The 24,092-nt window shown below is 48.1% G+C and overlaps 1 protein-coding gene across 1 annotated transcript; it reads right to left on the reverse strand.

Moving 5' to 3' along the window:
- Positions 1–11,643: 11,643 nt before the first annotated feature.
- LOC135272890 (uncharacterized) lies at positions 11,644–22,456 on the reverse strand. Its single transcript, XM_064371600.1, is given in 7 exon segments — positions 11,644–12,536; positions 12,538–12,691; positions 15,807–15,951; positions 16,619–17,023; positions 17,065–17,202; positions 17,308–17,563; positions 22,436–22,456. Coding segments are annotated over 7 exon segments (1,194 nt in total). The 3' UTR covers positions 11,644–12,461.
- Positions 22,457–24,092: the final 1,636 nt, after the last annotated feature.

Below are 24,092 nucleotides of genomic sequence, written 5' to 3' on the forward strand. Positions count from 1 at the left end.
TAGAACAGCACCTGACCCCTCATGTGTCCAGTGTGTTAGCTCTTCCTAATTGGGGTGGTCTACTACAAATACTGAAAAGGACTCTATTGTGGGATCTCACTTGAAGAATTTAGAGGTCTATAAAAGACTGGGAATTTAGGGCTCCCAGTCTTTTGACTGGCTCCTGGGATATATCTTGGAAGATGAATGTGGGAGCATCTGAGTTCTTCTTTCTCTAATCACTCAGGTTGTCTACTTCATTTTTGAGTAGAGCCCCTTCAAACATATCCATTTTTATTTTCATTATGTCTGTTTTTTTTCCGGTGACAAAGAATGTGTTTTGAGCTCAGCTCCATGTTGCCCTATCTATTAATACATCCTTTCTTTATTGCCAGGACAGGAAGCCTGAAAACTACACTTCCCAGAATCCTTTGCCTACTGCTTCTTGTTAACTTCTGCCAATGGGAGGCTCTGGCAGGAAATTGGAAGGTGGGAGGAAAGTTGAAAAGAGGCTTCTCCCTTCAGCTTCTGGGAGTGTCTCCAGCTGTGCAAAGGCAGCATAGTGTCATAATGGCCCTGTCGTGGTTGCCATTTTCCCATTTACTCTTTTCAGACTTAATCACTGCAGTGGTTCCCTATTGGTCTTTGAGTAGCATTACTTCTCTTTATCACTCTTCTCCTGTTTGTATATTTACTGCTATTTTCCTAAACCACTTCCAGATTGACAGGAATCATTGTTTAAAGACTTTAGATGTTCAAAGAAGTTTGCTATTTGCTATACAAAATGACCGAAATCTCTAAAATCCTTGTTTTAAAAAATCTTAAAGGCTGGGTACAATGTGGTTCAAGCCTGTAATCCCACCCCTTTGGGAGGTCATGGCAGAAGAATCACTTGAGACCAGGGGTTAGAGACCAGCCTGGGCAACATAGGCAGACCCCTGTCTCTACAAAAAACTTTAAAAATTAGCTAAGTGTGGTGGTGCACATCTGTAGTTCCAGCCACTTGGAAAGCTGAGGTGGGAGAATCTCTTAAACCCAGGAGGTGGAAGTTGCAGTGAGCCGAGATCATGTCTGCACTGCAGCCTGGGTGACAGAGCATGACTCTGTCTCAAAAAATGACAACAACAACAAAAACCTTACAAACAAAACCTATCAAAACTCACATGAACACATAGGGACAACTGAACAAATATTACAGATTAAAATGAAAGACCATGCCAGATGCACTTTATTAGATATCTGTTGCTGCACAACAAAATTATCCTTAGACAGTGGCTTAAACAGCAATCATTTATTATTTCTCATGGTTTCTGTGGGTAAAGAATTTCAGAACAGCTTGGTTGGATGGTCTTGGCTCGGGGTCTCCATGAAATTACAGTTCGATATCAGCTAGGGCTGCAGTCGTCTAAAATTTTGACTGGACTTGGAGGACCTACTTTTCAAAATGGCTCACTCCTGAAGCTGGCAAGTCAGTGCTGGCTGCTGGCAGGAGGTCTCAGCTCCTTTCTATGTGGGCTTCTCTACAAGGCTGCTTGAATGCCTCATAGCATGGCAGCTGGCTTCCCCCGAAGAAAGTAATCCTAGAGACCAAGGAGGAAGCCACAATACCTTTTATGATTTATCCTTGGAAGTCAAATGTCATTACTTTATTCATATTCTATTGGTCACACAAGGCCAGCCCTGATTCATTGTGCAAAGGGACTACACGCAGGAACATATACCAGGAGTCAAGTTCACTGGAAGCCCTTTTGGAGGCTGGCTCGCATGTGCACAGTCACTGTGTATGCATTAGGTGATGAGCACACAGTCCAGGTGAAGATGAAACATGGGAAAACTCTCCTTTTCCAACAAGGGAGCAGGAAGTTATAGATTTCAAGAGTTCCTTGAATGAGAGAGAAGGAATGAAGGGAGGAACATGAGCCTTTCACGTTTCCCTGCAGCCTATGAGAAAATATAACAAGCTAATGAAATGCTGAGCCAGTTGTTCTGAAAGGCATGAACAGGATGTATTCAGTTGCTTCTTTTCTCTTTCCCTTTTGTTTTAGCCATCATTTTTTCATTCCCTCTTATCAGCATTACTCTGGATGTACCTACATTGGTAGGTAGGTACTCCATGAAATGCAGCCAACAATTTTATGCCTCCACTCACCAGGAATACACACCCAGGCTGCCAAGGGGGAGTTTCTAAGGGAGAAAAGCCATTAGCAAGAAGTAGCCCAGAGAAGCGTTGGCATTAGCAACACCTTTATTTATTTTAAAGTTAGAACATGCAACTACATATGTGTGAGGAGGCTAGGACTGGAAATGTTCTTTACTCAATAATCATCTGTGCCAGGCACAGTTGCAAATACTGTGGGAGGTTCAAAGATGGGTGAGACATAGTCCCTGACCTCAAGGAACTTATGGTTTAAAGACAAAATGGATCAGCAGTCATCTAATTGTGATACAAAATTAAGAACCACAAGGCATTATTGAGGGGCATCCCAATAATTCTGACCAGGGGATCAGAGAAGGGTTCACACAAGGGTGAGCCTGAGAGGGGTCTTGAAGGAATAGGACATGCACAGGTGAGTGGGAGGCACTGGGGTGGAAGTGCAATCTATTTTAGCCTGGAAGAATTAAATGAGCAAAGGCATGGAACAGAGGAGGGGATATGTCAGTCGAAGGAGTAACAAGAAGTCGGTGTGGCTGCAGTGCATGGGCGGGAAACACAGAGGACTGTGGATGGGGAGGAGGCTGGCAAGATGAGGTGGAACCAGATCCTGGTGAGTCTTTGGGGCCACACAGGGCATCAGAGTCACTCAGCAATGATTCAGCAATGGAAAGGAAATGAAGATTCTTAAAGGAGGGAAATGACATTTTCACACCCATGTAGAAATGGGAGAATTAATACCAGAGACACTGAGACCAAAATGTGTGTCTCTGGTTGAAGAAATTATGACTATTTAAATTTTTTCCTCTTTGAGTCACCTGCAGTTTCTAATTTTCCCATAGTGAGTATGGACACGTGGTGAGAATTTTAAAATAGAATACATAAAATAGCTTTTAAAGGGTAAGATACACATAGGGGAAAAGGAGGAGGCCAATGAGAGTGGTGTGTCTGCTGTTGGTAGGGAAGAACCTGGCTCTGGAGGCCACAGGCTGGAGGCCAGCCAGGAGGAAGCTGGCAAAGAGGGGAAGGAGAGGATCTCACTCATGTATCCCCCCAATATCTGCTGAGTATCTGCCTTGGGCTGGGCACTGTTTTAGGAATTTGCTGGAAAAATGGCTGAGTGCAGAAAAGGATGGACAGGGAAGGGACTTTTCTTTTAGTCTATGAGAGATTTGAGTGTGTTTGTAAGCTCAGGGGTGGGAGCATGTGGAGAATGAAACACGAAATGGCAAAAACATGGAAAAGATAAAAGCTGAAGTCTGAGAGCCAATCAGAGGGAATAAGATCAGGTTTGCAAATGCAGTGTGTGTGTGTATGTGTGTGTGTGTGTGTGTGTAGTTGTGTCTCAGAAAATATCTCAATTAGAGAATATATAATTATGAATATCGGTATAAGTGGGTACACACGAGCACATTTTGGGTCTGAATTTACAGTGACTACTGAAGATAAAGATTTGGGCAGAGTTGGAGGCATTTTTTCTGTGGTCTATAAAAGTGTCCAAGGGCAATTCAGAAATAAGAAGCAATATACAACAATCCCTATAAACAAAGCAAATGAGGAAATGTAGTTTTCCCCATGTCATGCTCCAAAGAGCAGAAAATATTACAAGAGGATGGGAGAAAAATGGTTACACAAGAAAACACTCTGCACAAAGGGTGTGGTGATACCAACATGACTGCCCAGCCGGCTGACATTTTAGAAGCCTCCCGGAGGCCCGGCCACCGCATGGCTGGACCATCATACCTCTGGACTGGAGTTGATGGATGTGCCTCCCATGGGCTTTGATGCTCTTTACCCGCTTCAAAGTTGCCTGTTTTAAAGAATTTGTGTTTGGCCAGAGTTAAATGACCCACTTTGCTTGGGATTTCTCTCCCTGACTCAGGGAGAGCACAATCCAACTTGTTTCAGGTGACAGTCTGAGGGAGCAAGCAGAGGACTTTGAGGACTAGGAGGGCCATTTTTTATAGTCACTTGCTAAAGCTCAGCTGACCCTCCCAGGAAATGGAAAGGCTGAGCAGGCCCAGGCACTGCAGTCTGCCACAACTGGGCCAGGAAGGTGCGCTGACTTTAATTATCCAGCCTGGCATCCCCTCGAGCTTGCTTGCTTGGTGTTGCTTCTTTCTTAATCAAGAAGAGACTCCCATGGTGGTGTCTTAATGTAAACAAAGCAATTTGTGACTTGATTAATAAATCAAGGATGGACAAATCTGTCCTTTTCTCCCTTCTCCTCTTTACCAGGGACTTGGACTATTATAAGAAGTGTCTCTCCGTGTGAAAGGCAGTGGCTGCCTCAGGTTTATCTGGCTTGGTGTCTTTCTGTGTTTCTCCCTTCTTACCACATCCACAGCAAGGGATTCATTCCAGGCATTCCATAGAGGCTAGACCCATTCCTTCTGTGCCCTGGGAAATGTACAAGGTTGGAAATGCCACCCCCATTAAAAGCAACCGAACATGCAATTTGTCCAGGTGATGAGGTATGTAGGTAATATTAGTCGCTGTGACTTATCAAGAGAATAACTACCTGGTGATAGATTTTTCATGAATGTATCTCAAGTCATCTATCACTGTGACAATGAACTTTTCCTATCTGGGCAGGCCTGTGATGGTTACAGAAACCAAGAACTCCTTTAATAGAACTGCATGTCTATTACATTACTGGAGGGAAAGAATGCAAATAGGAAGCTCTTGCAGCTAAAAGAGGCACAACAAATGTGAAAAAATAACAAAATAATTCTATGCTGAGACATCGTGAAAGATCAACACAAGGTCTGTGTGTGTGTTTTGTCTGTTTGTTTTTGTCCTTAGAAATTTATTCTGCGTGTCCTCTTTTTCTGACAAACACCATCGCCCCAGGCTGAAATGAAGCTGCCACCTCCCCTGAATACACTCATGGATAAAGAAGGGCCCTGAGAAATCCCCAGTACATGTGCATCCTGAACTCCCAGGCCTCTCTGGATGTGATGTATTCCCTGAACTAAATTGGTACAGTGCATATAATGACTTGTATTAGTTTTCTATTTGCAGTTTTAACAAATTGCCACAGATTTTCTGGCTTAAATAATATGATTTTATTATCTTGCAGTTATTTCTGAAGGTCAGAAGTCTGACATGGGTTTCACCGGGCTAAAATCACATTTCCTTCTGAAGACACTAGGGAGGAATCAGTTTTTCTGCTTTTGTCGGTTTCTAGAGGCTGACCAAATTCCTTGGTTTCCGGCCTCTCCCTTCTGTCTTCAAAGCCAGCAGGGGTGGCTTGAGTCTTCCCATCACAGGACTCTGACCTCTTGTTTCTTCTTCTTCCACTTTTAAAGACCTTTGTGATTACATTGGCCACTAGGGACAAGCCAGGATAATCTCCGTATTTTAATGTCAGCTGATTTAGCAGTGTAATTCCACCTGCAACCTTAATTCTCTTTTACCACATTAACTAACTTATTAACACATTCCAGAGACTGAGTCACGGACATTTTTGCAAGGCTCTTTTTCTCCTTACCACAGGACTTAAATTTCTTTGTTGTTGAGTTTTTCTTTGTGTTACGCTCTCTTTTGCCTCAAAACAGTAATAGAACAAGCAAGGCGAAGTGATCTCTTAAAACAGGTTCCCAAAACAGATTAGCATTCAAATGTCAGCTCTCTCTCTCTCTTGCTACTTGCTGGTCTTGGGCAAGTTACTAACCTCTCTCTAAACCTCAGCTCCTCATCTGTAAAATGGGGATAATACAGTCCTCTTACAGAAATTGCAAAGGAGATGGGATGATGTTTGCAAAGCTTTACCATAACACCTAGCATGCAGTAAGTGCTCAATGAAAGTTAAAGTTTTTAAAAAGTTAGAGGAAATGGGGTGGGGTGTGAGTGGTGAGAGGAAGAGATGGTACTATCTGGATCTCTGTGCACTGAATCCCCCCAGATGGTTCAGCCTTCCTTGTTGCTCTCCCTGCATTGAATCCTGCCGGTAGAAGCCTCCCAGGCACTCTGGGTGGGAGAAGAAAAGAAAAGTTCAGCTGTCATCTTTTCACCCTCTTCTGTGGTTGCTGCCTCCTTCCACCGCTGGCCCTTCACTGCAGACAGGCCAGGGGAATGCAGCCTTGGGGTATAGCAGGCTCAGGCTGAGTGTCCTGACGGAAGGTGCAGGAGCAGTGGGGAGACACGTAGCTGAGCCCCACTTCTGCTGGTTCACAATCCCTCACTGAGCCAGCCCAGTGTGGTCCAAGCCATAAACTCCCCAGGGCATTTTGATTAGATTAGCCAGCAGAAGCCAGGGTTTTCCAGGACTAATTATGGCTGACTTTGCACAAAAATCACTCCCTGTGCAGCCCTTGTCACTGCTCCTGTGGAGGGGGCCCAAAGTCCAGCTGGCCCTTCCACGCCAGTGCAGGAGGACACTCTGGTGGTGATCAGGGGATGAGAGGGACCCAAGGAACCTAATGCAGATGGCAGGAAAGCCTGACCTTCCAGGGCAGCAAGGTTTACTTACTGGGTTGACAAAAAAAGCAAAAAAGTGTTAGCATACAGTGTTGATGAGGATGCAGGGACACTCTGCATCCTTTGAGAAAGTAAACGAACATTTCTCAGATTAAAAACACACATACGTACCTTTCTGCCCAGCAATCCAACTTTAGCAAACCTATCATATTGAAGAAATTAAAATACTAGTACAAAATGTTCTTTGAACAGAAATATTTATGAACACAATACTTGTACAGTACAAAAAAACCTTAAAAAACTTAAATAGCCATCAATAGAAGGAATTATATAACCATTTAAAAGGAAGTATTTAACAATTCCTCTTGAGGAATTTGTTACAGAGAAGCACATATTACAATTTTGCAAAAATGAAATAAAGCAAAAGCCCGAAGCCACCCTCCGTGTGTGTCTGTGTGTACATCGTCTATAGCAGCATGGGAAAAAGCACGGAAGAACATACATCAACCTGCTACCATTTATTAGTGGAGGGAAGAATTTTTTTTCTCCCTTGAATTGCTTCATTATTTACAATAACTTTATTATCTTTTTTTAGTGTTGGGAGAGAAATTTAAGATAAATGGTTGGGCGGTGGTGAGGAAGAGACACTGTCAAGGAAGATAGGAGGAATCACTTGCAGGGAGGACCTGAAGACTCCAGTTGGGGGTCTGCAGAAAGCAAAAGCCAAGGGGTCTGGTCTGGGCTCTGAAGCAGGGTGGGGTGGAGCAGAGTCTGGGGGTGGTACGGTCATTGTTGAGCCACCTGGCTATTTTAACTCAAGGAGCTTATCTAGAGCATCCTTTGAGAAGGCCAGAGAGGATGGTGGAGCGCTGGGTAGTAGCCTGTAGCAAGAGGAATTTAAAACATTTTACCATAAAGAATAACTGCCCCCAAAGTATTAGTGGAGTGAGGTTCTCAAGGTTATTTTGAAGAATTCGGTGAGATTCACCTGAGGAAATTAAATTAATAACACTCAGCAGGAGGCAACTGGCATTGTTGTCCGAAAGAGCTTTACCCGTACCGTCTCACTGATACAAGGTACACTCCTATGAGGTAGGTATGATTATCCCCATTTTACAGAGGAGGAAACTGAGGAATAGCGGGGTTCAGTAACCTGCCCATGGTCATGCAGGTGGGAACAGGAGTCTTCCGGCTCTGAAGTCCTGGCTCTTGGAAGCCACACTAAAGGCTGTGTCCTTCCAGGGCGCAAATCTGGACGGAAATATTACAAATCTGGACAGAAGTATTACACTCTCCTCCCCTCACCCCGTAGAGCTGGAGCGAGGTGAAAGCGCCTTCTCCGTGCCCCTGCTGGGATTGCCAGAGTTCGGCGGGCGCCGAGCTGAGGTTCCTCTCTCCCGGGGTTGGGCAGGGCTGGGTTCACTTTCCTCCCTCCAGCATTTGGGTTTGGGAGCAGAGGCTGCCCAGGACTTAACCTCAAAAGGGTCCCTGTGGGGGTTTTCGCTACTGTTCTCTCGGGCGATGGAGGGGTTGGCGGGGGGGGAACCACAAGCTACAGAATTACAAAGTTCCCAGACTCCCTGGCCCAGGGAGGTACAGTGAGTGACTTAGGGGTTTGGGGGCGTGGGAGGGGTGCCTTCCGGAGCCCCGCAGCTGGCGTCCTCAGCCGCTCCTTTCCATTCCCGCCCCCACCCCTCCCATCCCCTCCCACCACCTGGTTTTTACGTCTGGAGCGGGGATGGGGGTCGTGGGTGGGGGGTGCTCGATGGGGAGGAGATCAACGGTTGGATTTCCCTTGGTAGGTGTTCTGAGAGGCCAGGAATCCTTCCCTCGTGTGCCCCTCCCTGGGTCGGGGCGGTGACAGTGCCAGAGGACCGGCCGCCGGCGCTTCAGAGCTTGAGCTCGTGTATTGGAGGGAAAAGTAGGGGTGGCGGGGAGAGAATGGTTGAATGCTTTCCTGGTATTTAAGGGAGAATTCGGCAAGGGGGAAATCTCTGGCTCCATCTTTGCCTGGCTTATCGGATTTCCTGGGGTGGGCTCCGAGAGGGCTGGGGGCTGGCGCTACTGCTAGGGCTCCGGCTTGGTCCCCTGCGGTCCTGGCCCTCTGGGGTTCTGATTACAGTGGAAAGATCTCTGGATCCGCAGAAGGAGAATCTGTGTTGAGGTTCTTGTGCTCATTTGCTTCTCTGAGGGCCTGAAAGAAAATAAGTCCCCAAATCATCTTTGTCCCTTAGCTCTCGCCCAGGGCTCTATCTCCATCTCCAACTTTCTCCATCTTCTCCTTCTGTGTTTCAGATGATCGCCCACCTCTCTTCCCTTGTAACCCTACTTCGGAATCTTTTTTCCCTGTCGTTTCTCCCCGTGTCCCCCATTTTCCACGCTAGAGTCCTTTTTCTCTTGCCAGTTTCCTCCCTCCCTCCGATTTCCCTTCCCACTGGCCCTGGAGTTCCTTGGGCCCAGGGTGGGCTCTGAGACTGGCCTGACATGTTCACAAGAAGAACGGTCAGACATTACACTCAAGTGAACTACCCTGCCTTGAACCTACTCGATCAAGGGATGTGATGAAGAGGTCCTTCTCTAATCCCAACAGCTCCTCAAAGGCTCGAAGCCAGCCTGAGTGGGCCACTTGGAGAGCCACGGGCGATGTGAAGACACAGAAAGGCTGCTTCGACGTGGGGAGGAGGTAGGTATGACGATGTCCTCCGTGCCTGAAGCCCACTCCGTCCCACTCCCAATAATCCCACCGCCTCATCAATGAGGCATGCTCGCCCTGGTTAATTAATGTCACCTCCTCGAACTGCCAACAAGGCTAGCCGCTTTGTTGCTTAAAAACGATAACATCAACGAACATATGGAGATGCCATCATGATTAAACAGCAAATTATAGTCGAAGACGGCGCGATAATAAGCTAAACAATCACCATAAGAAGTAGAAACGTTTTCTAACGCGCCAGTTGCGGAAGCCTGCGTTTCCAAGACTGCGGCCTTGAGTTCCCGGGGATGTCTCCATGCGCACGTGAGCGTGGTCCTCGGCTCGGGACAGGCGAGGGAGCCCCAGACAGGACGACCAGTTTTGGAGAATCCCAGGGTGATTTAGGACTCCGCGGCGTGAGTGCTTGGAAGGGCGTGGAGCGGCTGGGGGAGGGGATAGGACGCTCTTTCTCTAGGGCGGCCCCGCCTGGGAAGCAGTTGGAACCGCAGTAGGAGCCCGGGGTTCCTAGAGAAGAACCCTGTTAGGAGAGCAAAAGAGCCCGCGCTCCCAGTTCCCGCCCCTTAGTCCCTTCTGTCCCTCCCTCAGTCTCGCCTCTTCCTAGATCTTGCAGGAGATTGATTTCTGAGTAGGAGGCCCTCGCTGCTACAGGAGAGGCGTCCTCTGTGGGTCTTGGGGGTCTCCCTTCTCCCCAAAGTCGGAGCAGAAGAGCTCCTGCCTTTTATTTTGATAAGCAATGGGCTTAGTTGTGAGCACTCGTTTGCCCCCAATTTGCAGAGGAAAAGATACTGTTAGGAGCGGAGTGCTATGAAGGCAAAAATGGAGAATATCCTCCCTTTTTATCCTGGTTCTCCTCCTCCTCATTAAATAGATTCGTATTTAAGATAGGCACAGACATTCTAATTTGAATTCCAGGGGTTGAACTCCGGTTAGAATCATCCTATTTATATGTAGACCGAAAATAACCATTGAAACGAAACCAACAAAATGCAGCTATTTTCCAAAACCCCGAGCGTTTGCTGGTGGGTGACCACCCCGCGCAGGTAGCGCGGATCAGCTTTGGTTTTGACTGAGAACCCGGGATCGACGGAGGAGGGAACTGGGTGGAGGGTAGCGGGCGAAACGATTCCCCGGAGTGGCCCGCGCGGCGCGTGCGTGACCGCGCGGCCGTAATATATGCTGCCATTAAGAATCGGCGCAGCTTCCAGCGCTCCGGGCTCAGGGACCCATGCGTTGCTAGAATTCAATTCGTAGGGGGAATGCAGATTGGGCTGCGACCCACTGGGTTTGATTTATGAACTGTTACACTAGCGATTGTTCACACATTGCATTTCAGAGCCCGGGCGCACCATCCCCCCGGCGGGCTGCGGACTTCTCCGTGCGGGAACCTGTTGCAACCTCCTCGGTCTCCCTCCATTCTCCTCCCTCCCCAACACACCTCGGGAGGTCCTGCAACTTCCTCCCACAGCCACCTTCTCCAAGAAATCAGATTTCGATTTCTCTGAACCCAGAGACCTACACATAGTTCTCCCCTCCGCACCCCACCCCCCTCCCAACCACCACACGCACACTCCAGGCCTGCAGCCCCCGGACCCGGGTCGCCTCTGCCCCTGTTTACTCCGGAATCTTTACTTCTCCGTGAGGCCATGCGGGGCCTATAAATAGGAGAGGTGGAAGCAGCCCTTCTGCCTGATCAATAGGACCCGTCTCCTCGCCGTTTCAGCCGAGCTGTCTTATTAATTATGAAAGGATTCGCCTGATCCCTGCCAGGGAACACAGCCTCTCGGCCCCTCTGCTGGAGCCCTTAATGGCGGTTCCTTTGCAAGCTGCCTCTGGCCACCGCAGAGGAAGAGGCGAATCGTGGTTAGGGCCGGGCCTGCTAGGATCGTGGTTAGGGCTCCGATCCGCCTGAGGCAGGGGCAGCCGGCCGGCCACTGACATTGTCTGCCTGTGCGAGCAAGCCCAATTCCTCTAAACCTCAATTAGTCTCTGCTTTGTAATTGATTAATTTAAAAACAGCTTTCATTTTCTTTCTTTTTTTTAAAGGAAGCAGGATTTCGGAGAAGTGGTCAAGTGGCGTTAAGTGAGGAGGGTCTGCTTGAAGGTGGCAGTTGTCCAGTGGCTTCCTGAACAGGTGAGCTTATCACCTGGAATCATATGTCCCTTCAGGTAACCCGAGAACTGGGCCAAGAAAGCAGGGTTGGGGTAGGAAACAAATGACACCCCCATTTCAAACAATAACTTTTATTTTATACTTCTCTATACTTTGTAGCAAATCTGGTTTTTTGCTGAATTTAATTTATAATAAAGTTTTTAAATTACATCTCTTTCTTTTTTTAAAATCAAGGCTCTTTTATGTCAAAATCTTTTTTAGCTATATTTAGATTAACATTTAACATCCCCCTCTTGTGATCTATACCGTTGGATATTCAGGTATTACTGTGTGTGTAACAGCTAAAACAAGAGGGAGGAGGGAAAATAAAGGCAGTGGACTTGGACGGATGCATTAACAACAGCAGATAAAGCTAACGCCTCAGTGACCATAGCAGCATGTCTTCTGGAAGCCTTTACTCTTACCCCCGAGATTTCCTCAGCCCCTTCCCTCTCTCCCTCCTATCCGAAACGCAAAGCCAACAGTCTGTCCTTTCGCTTTTCTTGAGGAGAAATGTGCAGTGGAAATGATCAAAACAAGATACTGTGGAAGAACGACGTGAGCGTGAATTATTCACCGTATGCTTCGCCCGTGGACATCTCTCTTGAATTCATTCCCCTGGCCTTCTCCTCTCCTCACCTTCCTGTTAGGAGGAGCCCATCATTTTTCATGGTACTAGCATGATTATAGTAGGTGGCCCAGGGCCGTTCTTGAGATTCTTTTGCCAAACACAAAAAAATTTAATAATAATAAAATTAAAACATGGGGTGGGTTTGCCGTTTTCTTATCTGTGTGTGAAGACGGACTAAAGCTGAGGTCCGATTTTGGCTGTGCTTGCTTGCTCACTGATTGGGAACATTTGGCAAATAAAACACAAGAAATCAAACGAAATGAAAAAGAGAATCAGGATTTCCCACAATCCTATATGAATGTTTTCAGCATCACAGAGAATCACAACGTTCCCAAAGAACGAATGGATCTTCCTCTAGATTTCCGGGATCATGGAGTGAGTGTGGGTGGGCGCGCAGGTGGAGCTGGCCCCGCGCTCAGAAGGAAAGCCAGGTCGCTAAAGCTGCCGAGAGAGACACCAGGAGCACGGGGAGCGCCGGGAGCAGGGACCCCCGCCGCCCCGTTGCCGCTGCCGCAGAGTTCCAATAAGCTGCCTTGGATGTTGAGGTTTTTGGATTCTTTTCTCAGTTTATCCCACATATCTTTCGCCCCTTCCTGGCAATCCGTAAGGGCTGTGACCGTGCAGCTGTGGAAATCCTCCCAGTATCTGGTGAGGAACAGAACAAAACGGAAGAAGTAGGTTCACTTGGGGAGCCTGGAGAACCCCGGGCCTGCGCCCCAGCGCCTCCCCGCTCGCGGCCCCGGAAGCTTCCCTGGGTGTCCCCTCCCTACCTCCTCTTCACCGCCCTGGCCCCTGGGCTGCGAGAGGTCGGGACTCGCTGGGCCTCCGCCCACCCCAGAAGCGGCTGTCTAAAGCGGGTGTGTGTGTGTGTGTGGGGGGGCGCCCCCTCCTGCCTGGTTTTCCCTTCCAGATGCCTGGAGAGGACCCGGCAGCCGGGAGCCAGGTCGTGCACCCGCTGCGGCGCGCTGGCACCTCGGCCTCCGCAAACAGATTGCTCGCCCTCCTAGGGGAAAGCTAGGAAAACAGTGCTAAGCCTCGCAAGCTGCCGCCCATTAATGCCTCTTAGCTTGCAATACGGGTTACTACCTCTGAGCACCGCCCTCCCCTCGGGGCTTCTTACATTCTCCTCCCCCTAGCCCCTTCTGTCTCCCTCCTTCTCCAGGCCGCGGTACTCTCGCCTTCGCCCTCATTCTCTCCCTCCACCCACTATCTCTTCCTTTTGTTTTCCGTTCTCCTGATTTTCCCTTTCTTTCCTCTTCCATTCCGTCTACTTTCGTCTCTTCTGTTCCTCTTTCTCCTCCTCTGGTCTCCACAGACCCCGGCTCGGATTCGGCCTGGAGATTCTTGCTTGCCTCCCTCCTCCCCGGGGTCGGTGAGTGTTAGTGGCCGGGCACCTGGGCCCTGCTTCCTAGCCTTCATCTGCTCTTGCAAATCCCAGTGCCCCAGGCCTGAGAGTTGGGTCCCTCCTCTTTCAACTTCACCAATCTTTTTCTTGGGCTTGGGCGCCCCGGGGCTTCCTCCCCACAGCCTTTAGGGCGCCAGCCCCCAAGGCTGGAACTGCGGGGAGGGCGTGGTGCCACCGCAGCTAACCCTCGAGGATCCCCCCCCCACCACACTCGGTCCACCTCTTGCTGTCAGTTTCCGGAGCCCTGCGCCTAACTCAACCACTTCCTCCTCCCAGGCTCAGCTCCTAGACCCGCCTCCACAACCTTCATCCAACCTGTCCCTTTTGATTGTCCCCCTTTCTTCTGAAAACCCAAAATAGATCCTGAGACTAAATATAATTCCAACCCGTGATCGATTACTGGGGCGCTGTCTCCTTTCAGAGCTGGGTCGATCTGTGCCTCTCTGTAACTCCGGCCTGGCCCCCGCCTCCCCCGGGACCAGAGCACCAGATCACTGGCGCCTGCCCTCCACACAGTTAGGTTGTATTTTCTCCTCTCTCTTCCTTCTGCTGGCTGCCTGGACTGTGAGCACGTTGAAGGCAGGCACTGTGTTGATTTATGAGGACTGGAGGGACTATGGCATAGGGTTTCCAGGTTTCTGAACTTGTAAGAAACAGCAAACTTTGGACATCAAGAGGCCCAGAGAGGACAGCTCTCCTGTAGAGCATCTGTGGAATTGCACCTGGCAAAGGATTCCTAAATTGCTCTTTTCTTTATGCATGCCCAGATGGGGACAGGGTGCTGAGGGACCTGGTAGAGATGGACAGACTCCACCTGGGGTTGGGCAGAGGTGGGCTTCGGCTAGGTGTTCAGCAACCAGCTCCCCCAACTGAGTAGAGCCAGGACCCAGCTGTGGCCTGTGACCTCAGGGAGGAGTTCTTACTTTCCTGTTTTCCAAGACCAAAGTTCTGCTTAAAAATTAAAATAGCTTGGAATAAACAAGTTCCAGCAATTGACAGAGGATTTGGGAGCTGCTCTATGAGCAACCTTTTGTTATCCTTATAGATAGATTCTTATCCATCACCAGATTTTTAGAATTAAATGCCTTTGTCACTTTCAGGATAGGAAAGACTAGGCACTTAGCTGCTTTGGCTACTAGTAGGCACTGGGGCATTTAGGAAAGAGAGTAGCCAAGTTGGAACCCATTTAATGTATCAAAGCCTAAACAAATATCCCTCCTTCCACCAGTCCCCTTTCCCCCAGTTCGGGAGAGAGGAAAGACTTCATAGTATACAAATGATGGCATAGAAAATGGTCACTCTAACCTCAGGGAATAAAGGACACAACTTGCCTTGCCTTTATTGGAAGAGTTATTGTTGGGGTTGGGGGAACACAGCTGATTTCTGCAAAATAAAAGAATGTGTGTTGCAGAGGATGGGGCCATTTCTAAGGTCTGCAGCAGCTAAATTGCTGCAGGTTCACTGCACCAAGGCTCTGCTGGTTACCTTATTGCCAGTGGGAGCAGTGCTTTCCAGCCAAGCTCTGAGAAAACACCAGTGGGCCTGGCTAAGAACTCCTACCCATCTCTCTCTAACTTTGAAACTGTCCAGGTCTGGGGAGCCTGTGCAGATATGCAAAGGGGCAAGGGAAACAAGGAGGGTGGCTATCCCAAACCTTGGAATCTGCTATAAACTCAACAGCGACTGTCACTGGACCATCACCTGGACTTACTCTTTTTGGATAAAGTCACTGGCACACAATAAGATATTGTTTCAGCTTCTCTCCTAGAAACGGGAAGGGAGACCCGTGTTTTCTTGCTGTACCGGCATTTCCTTGGTGTGTATTAGAGAGTGGTTTATCAAGGGAAATGAACAGAAGAGATGAGTAACTTTCCCTTCAGGCAAATATAGTATTACCCCAAGCACTCCTCAAATCCAAGCCAAATGTTCTTCATAGAGTACGTGGCAGGTCACTCTTTCACACAAGAGGAAAGAATGACAAAGATTACTTCAAGGCAGAGAGATTCTGCAGCCCCAAGAACTGGTGGCAACTCTCCATGCCCCTTGCCCTGGGGCCCAGCAAGTTGGACTTGCGCACCTCTGTGCACCCCCATGAGGCCGCGTAGAGCTGGAAGTGAGTCTATATTGAAGGATCCTCCTCTATATCACACACTGGGCTGTGGGATTCCCTTGGGAAGTGCAGGTTCTAACCCGGGGGCCTAGTCCTAGGCCTGGAGCAGGGAGCCAGAAGGCAAGAGGGAGCGGATTCGGATTCGCGCTGGCGCTGAATGCTGAGCACAGGCGGGGAGGCTAGGCACTCTCTGACCTCAGCAGAGCCCCCCAAATCGAAGCCAGCCGGCCAGAGAGGACACTTACGTGCACACGGTCTTGATGTTCGTCTTGTAGTCCAGGCCCTGCGGGTAGTTGGCCATGCTGTCGCCCAGCTTGAGCAAACAGTCCGAAAAGCCCTTGAAGACCGCATCGCACTTGCCTGCTGCTCTCACGGCCTGCACCAGATACGCTGCGGGGAGGAGGGAACACGGGTCAGCAGCGCCACGACTCCGCCCTGCCGCCCCACTGCCCGCCTTGGCAACCCAGGCTCCCCGCGGCCTCCTCACTAAGGGCGGCCTCCCCCAACGCCCAGCCTCGGGGTGCGCCAGTGATAAAGGTGAATAAAAGACTTAACCCAGGAATGCCCGACCTGCAGCGCCGCGTCTAGTGCAGATCGTCAGTGTGTGAGCAGGTGTGGGTGGGTGGGAGGTAGGTGAGTCCATTTCTTTCCTTCAGCTCGCTCCCGCATCTCGCTCCATATCTTTTTCTGTTTCCATCGCCCCGTCTTCTCACCTCCCTCATCTCTTTTATTTCTCTTTCTCCTCACTCCCTCCTTCATCTCCCAACACTTCCCCAGCAAGCCCTTGTCACAGCTCTCGCAAAGCGATCTTCCATTTTGAGGTAACAGAAGGGGTCTGGGCTGCAGCGTGCGGGGGCGAGAACGGGATGGGGAGACGGCAGGGCGTGGGGTCACGCAGCTGAACCCAACGCCACATCAACAGAATAAGCTTCAAGCTTGGCGCTCGGTCCTTGGTGGGCGCTCAGCAAACACTGCTGAATGAATGAACGAATAGAGTCCCAGGAAGCCACCAGCAGTCACCGGAATGGATTGTTTCATTATAAAACCGATTGCCTACCGTGGACTCTGTATTCCGAGTGAGACCCTCGGATGCACCCTCTCCCGCCCCACTGGAAAGAGGGCAGTCTAGGCGTCCTGAGACTAGGCGCGGGTGACGAGTGGTCTGGAGCGGACGATGCCCGAGGCCGGGCGGGGTCATGGAGGAGTCTGCCCGGGTCACCTCCACAAAGGCCAAATCCACGAGTCTCGAGCCTCCTCTCCTCCTCCTCTGGCCGCCACTCAGCTCCCCACACACCCTTAATAACCCACCCGGCCGCCGAAAAGCCCGTCTCCACTCGGGACAGCAGCCTGGAGAGGCTGTTCTTTTCCAGGTCCCAGCCTCGCTGCTGAGAGCGAGCTCGCCGCCGCCTGGTCTCCGGGCGCCAGCTCAGGGCTACCGGCAGCGAGGGGGCAGGAATAAAAGCTGGGCGGGGGCGGCAGCGGAGGAGGAAACGCTGGCCGCACGAAGGTCCCAGCCCTTGGCCTCAGGGCGGCCAAACCCCGAGGCGCCGGACTGGAGAAACTGGCTCCAGGCTGTGGGCGCGCGGAGGTGGCCTTCTCTTCCCACCATGAGGCCGACGAACCTGGTTGGAGGCTGAGTACCTGGCGGCCCAAAGCACCCCTGGCGCGGGGAGGGCGCCAGAGAAGCACAGATCTACCGCGTTAGGGCGGGGAAAAAGGGGTACATCTCAGAATCGAAATCCGCACCGGCGCCCACGACCCTGGGCGCCGGCCTGGTCCTCTGCAGCATTCTGGCGGCTGCGCCGGTGTGTGAATGTGTCCCGGGAGGACCGGACACCTCACTCCCCCAGTCCCCCACGCGACCGCCTGTCACCGATCGCCGGGCCAGACGCCGAAGAGGAAGGTGACCGAACCCGTAGCAGCCTGCGAGAGCGTACCGTTTGCAGATTGCTGCAGGAAGAGCGAGGCGGGCCTTGCGCTTTTTAATCCGGAACGGGAAGCGCTGGGGAAGGGACCAAGGTTAACTTCGACCTCCGCTGGGGCAGATACGTAAACCCTTCTTAAACCTCCCAGTTCACCTTACACCGAAAATTAAATACCCTTGCGACGACAATACTAACAAATCGAACACTGAAGTAAAATCTTAAGAATAAACGAATCTTTGTTATAAGAGAACTCGTTCGAAATGGAAATACACCCCACACATCTTCCTCTATAACACGTCACAAATACAGCTTTGATGCGAAGAAACGAAATAAAATAAAGTCCAATCTCCTTGTCCACGTCTCTCCTCACTCCTTACCTACACCCCCAAAACTCAGTGGTGAAAGAAGCCCCTGAAATGCATTGACTTTTTTAAGGGGAATTGGGGCTCGCCGGGGGGGGGGGGCGGGAGCGCTCTAGTCACGTTACCGTCCCAGGCGCTGCTGGAGAAGAGCCTGCACACCGCGCATGTGTGAGTGTGTGCGTGTGTAAAATAAGAAGTCGTGCACATTTCTCTTTTGCAACTGTGACTCCTTGGACTTTAGCCTTCTCTGGGAGGCTGGGAGGCTGCACGCGGAATGGATTTTGCAGGCGCACGCGTGCCAGTAGGTTGCAGTCCTCTGTCCCTCGCTGTCCTTCCAAAACCCCGCTTAGATGAGGCTCTGGCGGGTGACCGTTGATGAACTGCCGTGGGCTCTGCCAGCTGCTGTGTGAACTTCCTTGTGGTTTTGTTTATAGAGGTACAGTTAGAACTGCCTCAGTAATGGTGGACTGCCTCGGTAATGGCGGTCTGCCTCAGTAATGGTGGACTGCCTCGGTAGTGGCAGACACCCTTCCCCCCACAGAGCTGGACCATTCTGGTTCCAGCTGCACTTGCTGCAAAACTCTCAATCCAGAGCGTTTCAGATTGCTAGTCTTTGTAGGGGTGGGACCCACGAGCCAGATCCCCTGGCTCCCTGTTTCAGCTGCCTTTTTTTGCAGTTGAATGTGTGGCTCTGTCTCCCAGGCATTCCAGGCGCCAGTTGAAATGGCTGCCCAGATTTATGTGAGTTTTTGTGGGGGGACCTGCTGTGCTGGCTGAAACCATCGTGCTAGAAACTCGTGGGGCTTTTTAGCCTGGGAATCTCCTGGTCTGTGGGCAGTAAAAACTTTGGAAATGCAGTGATCACTCACCCTCTGCGTTGTTCTCACTGGAAACTGCACTCCAGGGCTGTTCCTATTTGGCCATCTTGGATCAATACCATAACTTTGCATTTTTTAATTAACCAAGGATATAATATATTTACTTGGGAACCCCCCAATTTACATTTTCCATTCCAGCTTCAGTGGTGTGCTGAATCCTGTGAATTCAAAGAACATGTATCTGTCTGCTGCTGTGTACAAGCATTTTGCAAGATGCTTGGGGTATAAAAATGAGTAGATCTGGTAGCATGTTGTTCTGGAGAAACTGATATTCTAGCCTTAGAGACAAAAGTTTAGATAGAAGCATTCATTGTGCTTTGGGAGGTACTGCCATGGGATGGAATATGAGCATGAATGGAATAAGAGTGTCTGTTCTTGGCACTGTTTCGGAGATGGGAAGGGCTGTCTGAGCTGAATTTCAAAGAATGATGTGAGTAAGTTTGGAAAAAAGAACAAAGGTGTGAAAAAGCACAGTCTATGAGGAAGAACATCAAGCATTTCATTAGTGCTAGAACTACACTGTCCATAGCCACTGGCCACATGTGGCTAGTGAACACTCAAAATATGACTTGTTCAAACAGATATTTGCTTTATGTATAAAATATATACTGAGGGCCAGGCGTGGTAATCCTAGCATTTTGGGAGGCCGAAGCAGGTGGATCACTTGAGTTCAGGAGTTTGCAATCAGCCTGGGCAGTAGGGTGAAACGCTGTCTCTACTAAAAATGCAAAAACTAGCCTGGCATGGTGGTGCATACTTGTAATCCCAGCTCCTTGGGAGGCTGAGGCAGGAGAATCACTTGAACCTGGGAGGCAGAGGTTCCAGTGAGCCAAGATTGCACCACTGCACTCCAGCCTGGGAGACAGAGTGAGACTCTGTCTTAAAGAAATAAAAGAATGTATACACACACACACTGGATTTCAAAGGCTTCATTCAAAAAAAGGAATGTAAAATATCTCATAATTTTCCAAATTAAATACATGGTAAAATGAGTATTTTATATTAGGCAAAATAAAATATATTAATAAAATCAACTTCACTTGTTTCTTTTCACTTTTTAAATGTAACTAGAAAATTTTAAAATTTTCCTATACAAGTTGCATTACAGCATAGCCCAGCCCAACAGAAATAGAATGTAAGTCCCCACCTTGGGCTGGGCTGTGCTAGAGCGTTACTCATACAGGAAGATATGGTAGGAGTTGATGGTGCAGAGGTGGCAGAAATCACGGTGTGGGGAGTCTTGGGTGCTGTTCTCCAAGCAGATTCAGAATAAGGTGTTTAAAGTGGTGAATTTTAAATATGAGAGACATGAGGTCGTGTTTGCACTTTAGTTAGCTCTAGGCTGTGTGGGTGATGGTGCACCAGGCTCTATAACAGAGGCTGGGATACTAGTCAGAAGGCTGCTGCTGTATCCAGGGAGCAAGTATGAGGGGTTGCACGAGGGCAGTGGCTATAACTATGATGATCAGGATTTGAAGTTTGGAACAAGTAGTCAAATGTGAGTCTTGGATTTCTGTTTTGGGTGACAGGTGGGCAGTTGTGTCACAAAACTGAGATTTCGCATTTCAGAGAAGTAGACTATGTATTGGGAAGAATAAACAGTGAGTTCTGTTTTGGAAATGTTAATATAACTTGGATGTGGCATATTCAAAAGAGGTTACGGTGGATGAGTGAAGTTTTGGCAGGATGTCAGAGCTAGAGAAATATATCTGGAAGTGATCGGGTGGTGGCTAAAACAGTGAAATTCTATGAGAATATAGAGTGAGAAGTATAGGAAATAGAAATAGTTGCTGGAAGAACATCAACTTTTAAGAAAGGAGCAGAGGAAAATATAGGAATGTATATCACTGTAATTGATTACATATATTTAAAAACCCATAATTGATTCCATCAAGGATCATTAATTTTTATTGTAATGAATGTAAAAGGTATAATGTTTCTATTATTAGTAAAGTGAGTGTTGGCATCAAGCAAGAAATATTATTTGATAATTTATATTTTAAATAATTGTATAACATTTTTAACTAATAATTTCTAATGCAATTTATTTCTACTTTTGTTAATATTAGCATTAAAACTAATTCCGTATGAAATCTGAGAATTTCTGAAGCAAACAGAAGCTTTGTACTGGTTACAGTAGCAGCACCTGCAATTTTGTTGGATGTTTAGAAGATTTTCAAATTAGTGTGAACTGATATAATATGAGGGTTTTAAGGAGCCATTTTGCACAAAGTAAGAGTGATAATTTTGTCATAAAAATTTTAACTCTAAAATACCGATATAATACTTGCTATGGTGTATAACATACAGAATTCTAGATAGAATGCAAAATTGTGGTTGGAAGATTTTCCCAAAAGCTCTGACAGGATGGTGACCAGGCTCTAGCCTTGAGTATATGAGCTATGGTTTGTCTGTGCAAACCCAAAGATAGTACTAAACCATTCATGAGAAATCCACTCCCATGATCCAGTCACCTCCAGCAGGCTCTACCTCCAACTTTGGATATTACAATTCGACATGAGATTAGGGAGAGGAAAACATCCATATTATATCAGGGATTTACATCTCCTATCAGGGGTTAAGTCTAAAGTCAACTTGAGGCTAGGTGCGGTAGTTCATGCCTATAGTCCCAGCACTTTGGGAGGCTGAGGTAGGTGGATCACCCGAGGTCATGTGTTTGAGACCAGCTTGGCCAACATGGTGAAATCTCGTCTTTACTAAAAATATAAAAAGTTAGCTGGGTGTGGTGGTGGACACCTGTTATCCCAGCTACTTGGGAGGCTGAGGCAGGAGAATCACCTGAGCCCGGCAGGCGGAGGTTGCAGTGAGCCAAAATCATGCCACTGCACTCCAGCCTGGGTGACAGAGTGAAACTCCATTAAAAAAAAAAAAGTCAACTTTAAAATAAGATATGCCTAAGATTTGGTCACAAAGATTTCCAATGCCAAATTCCTCTGAGTCCATAGATTGTATTCTTAACTATTATATAAACTACCTTTTCTAACTTGTGCTGGGAGTTCTTCAGGTCTGAGCTGGTCTTAGAGGGACTCACTCACAGATCTGCGACCAGTTGCCAATCAGGCAGGTGGCTCTTCTCCTGGAGGTGACTGACCCTCAGCTGGGGCCATGGAGGGACTCAGTCATGTGTCTCTCATCCTTCAGCAGACCTGGCCAGGCTATTTCACATGGTAGCAATGACAGGGCTCCCAAGACAATAAAGAGGGGGCAAGCCCCGATGTGCAAACACTTTGTAAATCCATTGGCCACAAGATTTGCAGTGATTTGAAGGATGAAGCAATAGACTTCACCACCTAATGAGAGGAACCACAGTGTCATATTACAGTTATATTGTAAATGTGTGGGGAAAAAAAGGGGGAAGGGTTTGGGGCCATTTTTGTCATCCACCGTCATAGTTATTTGACATACTCCCATTTGGCTGTTTAAGTATTATTTTCTAGCTGTGGGATAACCAATATCTATTTTCATCCTTATGAATATTTCCTGCTGCACAGGATTGGCAACATAATTCTCAAGACCCAGTGGAAAGTGAAAATGCAGCACCCCTTGCTAAAAACAATTATGAAGAATCTCAAGATAGCTGAGCATTAAATCACTCACATAGCTCTGTTGCTTGTGGGACTCTGTGCAACTGTATGGGGTCACAGGTCTGTGAAATGGCCCTGCTGCTACAAGAGATAAGAAAGATCACCTTTCCTGTATAGGTTCCCATATTAGTCACCCATTAGGGCCATTCTACAAATGTTAACTGTTATGCCTGCTGTTAAAAATTCATCAAATGTCCGTTCTTTCTTATTTTTCCAGAAGGAGTCTATATGCTCAAGGCTGTTATTTATAATGAGTTTCATGGAACCAAAGTGGAGCTGGGGCCTTATTATGTGGAGATCGGCCATGAGGCCATGTCTGTGTTCATGAACTCCAGCAGTGTCCATGAGAATGAGGTCCTTGTCTTTGCTGACTCTCAAGTGAATCAGAAAAGTAAGACCTGTGTCTGGAGTCTGAGCAAGCACACCTTAGCTATAAATGAAGCAGGCGTCTCTGCTTTCATTATACTGTTCAGGTTATAGCAGTTCTAAATTCAATACAACATTCTTCATTCATTCTTCCCTAATTCAGAAAATATGTTCTGCAGAATACTGTGTTCTAGGGGAACATGAAGATAAAGTCATACAAAGTCTTCATCTCCAGGAATCTATTATCTAGTGAAAGGATTAAGATATGCACAAGAGCAAGATGAGACAGGACATTAAAAATGCTTAGGAAGGACATGGCTAAGGGGCTGGGAGATTTTAGGATAGGAACTTTATCTAACTGTGGGAACAGGGCATATCTGAGGTGGGAGCTAGCATACATGATGAGCCTTGCGGCACAGGCTGGCCCTATAGGAGAGACATGTTGCTCAGACAGCCTGGCCTTGAGCCAAACACGTAGCTGAGAAAGCATCCAGTGCTCACTGAGTGTGCCAGGTGCATACTGACGCATTGACGAAGGACAAAATATCCATTCCACTTTATCCACTGCTAATGCCTCATGCGTGTCACCTCATTTTATCCACACAGCTACCTGTAAGGGAGGTATTCCCTTTATGTAAGTTTTGTAGAGGGAGGAACCGGAAGCTCAGAGGCCAGTGGGAGTGGGAATAGGGAACTCCAGCCACTTACTGTAGAGAAAAGAGTCCCTGCACTTTACAGCAGAGCAAATGGGAAGCCAGCCAGAGGCACTCCCAAAGTGCCCAGCCTACGTGGCACTTTATAACAGAGCAAATGGGGAGCCAGCCAGAGGCACTCCCAAAGTGCCCAGCCTATGCGGATGGAATGATGGGCTCAGGTTTCCCAGAAACAGAAGGAAGGAGGAGCCAATGGAGGGATGAGTCCCGGTGAACTCATCCATCTAAGAATTCTTTCCAACTGTTCCACACAGTGGCTGTACACGTTCACAATCAGACTAGTGAGGAACTCTCCATCCAAGAAATTATGAAATATACATGGAAGGATTTTTTTAACCTGTTTCCTTACCCTAACTAGCCAGTCAGCCATTCCTTTTGACTCATCTTATCTAAACCTGAATAAATAAGCAGCAGGTCTAGCCAGAGCAAGAGCACAATTCTTGTAAATCTCCAATGGCTCCATGCCAGGATTTAGAATAGGAAGGTCCAGGTTTGAATTCAGTCCCACAGATTGATAATAGGGTACGCTTGTGTGAATCTGTAATTGTATCTTTTTAAACACTTTTGATTATCAGATTGTGCTCAGAATTAATTTTCAGATATGGTTAATGAGACCATGTGATATTTATTTATCATATGATATTGATTTTTAGTCATATGATATTCAAAAATTCTGATGCAT

Source organism: Aotus nancymaae, unplaced genomic scaffold (genome assembly GCF_030222135.1).
Source record: "Aotus nancymaae isolate 86718 unplaced genomic scaffold, 86718_ANA_hifiasm-v0.15.2.pri h1tg000141l, whole genome shotgun sequence".
In the NCBI taxonomy this organism is placed as follows: domain Eukaryota; kingdom Metazoa; phylum Chordata; class Mammalia; order Primates; family Aotidae; genus Aotus; species Aotus nancymaae.